General features: G+C 35.0%; 1 protein-coding gene across 2 annotated transcripts in view; it reads left to right on the top strand.

Moving 5' to 3' along the window:
- The window catches only part of LOC120539264 (pecanex-like protein 1), a 169,497-nt gene that overhangs the window by 111,469 nt on the left and 51,606 nt on the right, over positions 1-6,422 (top strand). For both annotated transcript variants that reach the window (XM_039769172.1, XM_039769171.1), the window contains exons 24-26: positions 818-947; positions 4,177-4,235; positions 4,956-5,171. In XM_039769172.1, coding sequence (XP_039625106.1) covers positions 818-947; positions 4,177-4,235; positions 4,956-5,171 — 405 coding nt within the window. The remainder of the gene's footprint in view (positions 1-817; positions 948-4,176; positions 4,236-4,955; positions 5,172-6,422) is intronic.

Raw genomic sequence — 6,422 nt, 5'->3', positions numbered from 1 at the left:
GTCCAAGTGTGGTGAATTAGGTGGGATGAGTTTATGTTGGATTATTGACATTGATCTTCAGTTTCCTTAATTCATAGATATTTTATACTATAGAATGATTGAGTTGCCATTGTTCTATTTGTTACCACTCCTGTGTGGTTAAAATCAAATTATACCACACGTTTCATATTTGTATACTGATCCTAAAGCTAATCTCCAGAGATTTGCTAATTATGTACACCATAATCAAATTAATTGTAAGTGTGCTTTCATATTTGTTGTTTGCATGATTTCTTCTGATGCTGTTATATTATTTAGCTTTGCACCTTTAGATTCATCAAAAAATTTCAATCTCCAGTATTCAACGGATCTTGTTGTTTCCCCTGGTACCGAAAAAATTGATATCTCAGTAATGGGTGTGTTTCTGTGTCTTTGTATCACAGTTTCTTGAGAACGGTCTAGAACTAAAAGGCCTGGATGGAAAAAAATACCAAAATCAAAACTGTTATGAGATGAAATCTGATTAGTTTAACAGCCAAATCGTGCAAGAGAAAGAGGCAGTCAGGATGAACCCTTAAATACTGTAATTCTGCAATTAATTATGAATTCTTCTCATCAGTTGCTATCGTAATAACCTATTTTATGATAAAAATGATCAGCATCAGACCGGTAAATTATTATTGAAACATTATAGAGTTGTTCAGGTAACATAGTTCCTAGGGCACAAAGCCAAATACTGCTCAGTCCAAATTCTTCTTTTTTTTTTTTTTAAGCACTGTGGATACAAGAACTGTTAATTATCAAAGTTTATATTATACCTTGACGTTTCATGCTTCAGATTCGGCAATGCTATTCATCCAGGCAATTTTGTCTGCTATTTTCTCTACTCCTCTCAACCCAGTATTAGGGAGTGCAGTTTTTGTGACTTCCTACACACGACCAGTAAAGTTCTGGGAGAGGGATTATAAGTAAGTTGCTTTGTATTTCCTTATGTAAAATGTTACACTCTTAATGTTGTTTTAAACTTGCTTTTTATGCTTAACTGGAGTTCATTAACTTCCTTTCTAGTTCATTTTCCTCCAAATAATTGATGCAACATTCTGCTTTAAACTGCTTTTACATCCTCGCTTTTGGTTGTTGAATGATTTAGATTACACAGAGTGCTACTTTATTGCAAGTGTAAAATGATTTACATTCAGTATATATTTGTACAAATTATTTATGGACATAGAGGGCTTACACGTTTGCCTCTAGGGCTGGATCCCAATTCGATTCCGATTCACATTGCCCCAGTTCGATTGAATATCAATTGTATCTTTACTGAATTAGTGTGCATTGATATATTTGAAGTGGTGGCTTGCTTAGAATTTAACCGTGCGTAGAGAATATTAATGCGACAAATTTCAGTGACACTTTATTTGAAGGGTGACTACATAGTGATTTCATAACATATGCATAATCATAGAATGACATTTAAAAAGAACTGCTTAATTAGTAATGAACAGTTAACATCAATATTTGGAAGATGTGGAACAAAATATCATCGCTCTCTATGTCTTTTTTTAAACTTTTTCACAGCAATGCACTCATTCAAAATTCACCATTATTTTATTATTATGGGGGGGGGGCTACTTATTTTAATATATGCAATGGCATCTACTTTATAAAACATCTATATCATCTTGAGAATAATATAAAATAATCAAACATTGCTTCTTAAATAATATTTTTTATTCAATAACCTGTTTGTGTGTTATAAATCTCCATGTAGACAAACTTCAGCTAAACAGAGGCCAAATTTATTCCCCTATTGGACATTTAAAATCTTGAGTTAGTCAAAGTTAAAGATACAGCAGAAAGACTTGTGTCTTTCTATAATTCTACAAGTTACCCGTATCTTGAGCTGCTCACTTGTAGCAGTCTCAAAATTGTGTCCTGACAGTCCTCAGACAAAAAGGAAGCATTTTAAAATGAGGAACTAGAGCTGATGCTTGTTGACAGTCGCAATAAATGAATGGAACATAAAAGAAAATGAACCAGCCATCGTGACTGATAACACTGCTATTGTGGAGCTACTTCAAGCTGGCTGTCTTGAGCACACACTTACTTTTGTATCACAGCTCTGCTCTGAAAATTCCAACAATTGCCAACTTGCTTTACCGGGTGTGGCAAATTGCAAACTTTTTCCTCCTTAGCAATACTGCTAGTTAAATGCCTTATGAGAAGCAACATTTATTGGACTTGGCAAAGCACATACTTGTGATTGATGAAGTCACGCAATGGTCCAGCACAGTAGTTGTTCAGTTGCAAGTTTGGGCTACTGTCTCCACTGGTCTGAGATACATGGTGATGCTTTGCTTAAGATCTTCATAAAGGCAAGGTACAGTAACTTTACTCAATTGCTTTCGGGTTGATTTAAGCATACTGCAGTTCAAAAACCTGGATCATTTATCGAAAGCCCTCATTTTCATTAACGGTGTAGGATCGCTTAACTTTACAGATAAAAACTGTTATAGATTCTGTAATTTTTTGGCATGAGGTGAGTTAAATGGAAGATTGGAGCTACCCACCCATCCTCCAGTGTAGACTGTTTAAGCTGTACTCCTTTGGGTGTCAACTGAGCTTGTGTTAATGGGTGATGTTGGGTTAAAAGATTTCCCAAATTTGTTGTGTTACAACAATAATTAATGTCTGAGTTGCACAGCTTACATATGGCTTTGCTTTTATCCAGTTGTTTTTTACTAATGCATCATTTGAATCTGTAGCAAGTCCACACACCTGATTTAAGTGTCGAAGTGCAAGATAGTAAAGTGCTTTTTCTGTAGAAAACCTTAACAGGCACTTTAGCGCCTTCTACAGTATCTAACACCAAAAACCAAGATAAGCAAAAATCTACATATAGTAATTGACGAGGGTAAACATTCAGTAGATAGATCTTGAGACTTTAAAAATTGATATCAGATCGTTTAAATGAAAAATAACAAATAATCAGAAAATCAGTATTTACCCAGGCCTTTTTATCATTGTAGTATAATGTATGAACAGTTTATTATAACACACATATGTCATTTTTAAACACTTAAGTTACAGTAATCATTCAAGAAAACTTAATAAAAATGAAGCATGAAAATGAAAATTCAGTTTTCCTTGATCGGGCAAGTTGATGACAGAAGTCTAGAAAAAAAAAATGTTGGTAACATTTCATAATGATTGCAAGTTTTTATATTCACACAAATAATGTAATAGAATTGAAGTGTGCTATATTGTGATATGTGAAATTGCATTGGAAATAACAATTAAAAAGTGAAACTATATATATGATATAACTCATGTTTCCTGAAAACCTGATATGAAAATGTCAGCAGAAACAATGAATAAAGTGGAATAAAAATTACAAGTTTAATGTTTTCTTAAACAACCCTTACCAGAATATTTCTTTGTTTTTTTCTTGGCCATAGAATGCTTGTAGGCGTTCTAGCCTGAATATTTACAGATAAATACCTTATTATCCACATCAAATTTGGGTTTATATAGTGCAATCTTTTGGCACCTCACAAACCACCTACTTTAATATTACGCACTTGATATTCTCTTAAATAACCAACAGCATTACTTCAAAAAATGTTTTAATGAAACAATAATTACATTTTAGGTAGCACTGTGCCATAGGAGGAAGCTCTGTCTGATCCCCAAGCCAAAGACTATGTTCTCCTAGTTTGCATTAGTTTTCTCTAGAAATTCAAGGATCATCTCACAGTACAAAAACCTATTCATGGTTTACTGTTTGGACAGGTGTAAATGGGTTGGGTGAATGTATAAGTCTCCTGTGTGATGCCTTGGAATTTTATTTAGCAGGTGTGATTCCTAGGTCTAACATGCTACAGCATCGTAGTGCTTTAGTTAAATGCTGAAAATTAATGCACAGTGATTGCATTTGCTTTTTCAGTTAGACATATACTGTATTGTAACCTGTCACTGCATCCTAACTCAGCACCTAATTCTTTAGTGTGAAAATAGTGTTATTATCTGTAGTGTTTAAAGGTAGCATTAACGTAAGGGGGACAAGTTGTTTTGTTTGAAAGACACCTTCACTTTTGCAAAACCTTACTAGTTTATAATTTATACATAGTATTCTTTATACCTATAGCATCTTTAGATGTTGTTTTTGTTCATTTAATGTTTATTTCTAATCTATAGCACTAAACGTGTGGATCATTCCAACACTCGATTGGCAACACAGTTGGACCGAAATCCAGGTTAGTTTTTTTTTTGTTTTGGCAAGTTTGCCTCGGCAGCTAAAACTGTTATTAAAACCTAAATCTTAATGAGCACTTGCTTGACCTGTCAAATACATAACCTTGTCACCTTGTGTCATTCTAAACAATTCTGTTTGTAGTGAGTAACTTGAGATTTCTAGAGTAAATATTTTAAATTATGCACACACATCCATTCTAGCGGTGTCTATTTACCACTTTTTTTGTTGTATCCATTTAGTTGCTGGAACTGCAGTTTCATCTTTTAAAGCTTTCTGATGTAACTTTAAGTAAAATCTTCTTGTCTGTCATATTTTTTTCAATAATAATATGGCTGTTCCCCAGAGCAGTGTTTTTAGCTTTCTAGCTGAGATACATTCAGGTTAAGTAAACTGACACTCTAAACTCCTTACATGGGCCTTTTATTGTGTATGAATCTAGCATGTTGCATTTCCCAAGAGTAGAGACGTGATCTAATATCGAGGTAAAGTATCATGACAGCTATTAGTTAACCAAGTTAGATTGATAAACTGTAAAATTCCTTAAGTTCTCTAATAATATTACAAGGTCATTATAATTTTACATTAGTGTGGGTCCCTTTATATTCTGTTATTTTCTTATGGTATTGCAGAGAGTATTTGCTTTCTTACAAAAAAAAAAAAGATATTTCACTTGTTCGCATTGTTGAATGCCTAAGTTCTTCCATAATTTATATTTCTACAGGAGCTGATGATAACAACTTGAATTCAATCTTCTATGAGCACTTGACACGTTCTTTGCAGCACAGCTTGTGTGGAGATCTTCTGTTAGGGCGCTGGGGAAACTATAGTACTGGAGATTGCTTTATTTTAGCTTCTGACTACCTCAATGCTCTTGTGCACATCATTGAGATTGGCAATGGATTAGTCACTTTTCAGCTAAGAGGACTAGAATTCAGAGGTGAGTTGTCAGATATATTCTTACTATTTTCAAAATTTGAAACAAAGACTGCATTATCCATCTTCATTTATCCCTGCTGTAGATGTGGTATTCAGGCTGGCATTAATGCAAGAAAGCATAAGCAAATGCAAAAGTAATAGGTGTTGCACATCCTGAATGAACACAAATGTTATTTTCTTAGTAGCTTGGCATAAACCTCCCATCAGTTGCTGTCGTAAATAAACAAGCAGTTTTGTCCTTTTTCCTTTTGGTGGTGTTCTGCTTGCTCCATTAATGAATTGCAGAGTATGATTAAAGCAGCAAGCCAGACCTTATTCTAACAAGATTGACATTTAATTATCCTGCCATCTTAGCATCCCCACACTCACAATTCCTTTTTAAGAGTTTTTACATAATAGAAACCTGCACTGTAGAATTACAAAAATGTGATACAAGATGCATTAGTTAGCAATTAGATTATGTCGGCAAAGAGTTAAGAAGTGAAACTGATTATGTACAATCGTGGCCAAAGGTTTTGAGAATGACATACATATTTATTTTCATAAAGTTTGCTGCCTCAATTTTTTATGATGTCAATTTGCATATACTCCAGAATGTTATGAAAGTGACCAGATGAATTGAAATTAATTGCAAAGTCCCTCTTTCCCATGAAAATGAGCTTAATTCCAAAAAAAACATTTCCACTACTGTTGTGAAGAAGGCTTCAGGGCACCCAAGAAAGTCCAACAAGTGCCAGGACCGTCTCCTAAAGTTGATTCAGCTTCGGGATTGGAGCACCGCTAGTGCAGCGTTTACTCAGAAATGGAAGCAGGCAGGTGTGAGTGCATCTGCATGCACCATGAGGCGAAAACTTTTGGAGGATGGCCTGGTGTCAAGGGTAGCAAGAAGCCACTTCTCTCCAAAAAAAGCATAAAGAACAGACTGATATTCTGCAAAAGGTACAGGGATTAGACTGCTGAGGTCTTGGGGTTAAATCATTTTCTCTGATGAATCCCCTTTCCAATTGTCTGGGGCATCCAGAAAAAATATTGTCAGGAGAAGAAAAGGTGAGCGCTACCATAAGGTGAGCGCTACCATTGGTCCTGTGTCATGCCAGTAGTAAAGCATCCTGAGGCTATTTATGTGTGGGGTTGCTTCTCCACCAAGGGAGTGGGCTGTGACAAGAACGGGCCATTCAGCCCAGCAAAGCTCTACAGTCCTGTCCACTTAATTCTTCTAAAAAAAATGTAATTCTAGTTTTGAAAGTCCCTA

The sequence above is a fragment of the Polypterus senegalus genome, chromosome 11, assembly GCF_016835505.1.
Source record: "Polypterus senegalus isolate Bchr_013 chromosome 11, ASM1683550v1, whole genome shotgun sequence".
Classification (NCBI taxonomy): Eukaryota; Metazoa; Chordata; class Cladistia; order Polypteriformes; family Polypteridae; genus Polypterus; species Polypterus senegalus.
Note: the sequence above shows the minus strand (reverse complement) of the source record. Positions and strands in the feature narration are given on the sequence as shown.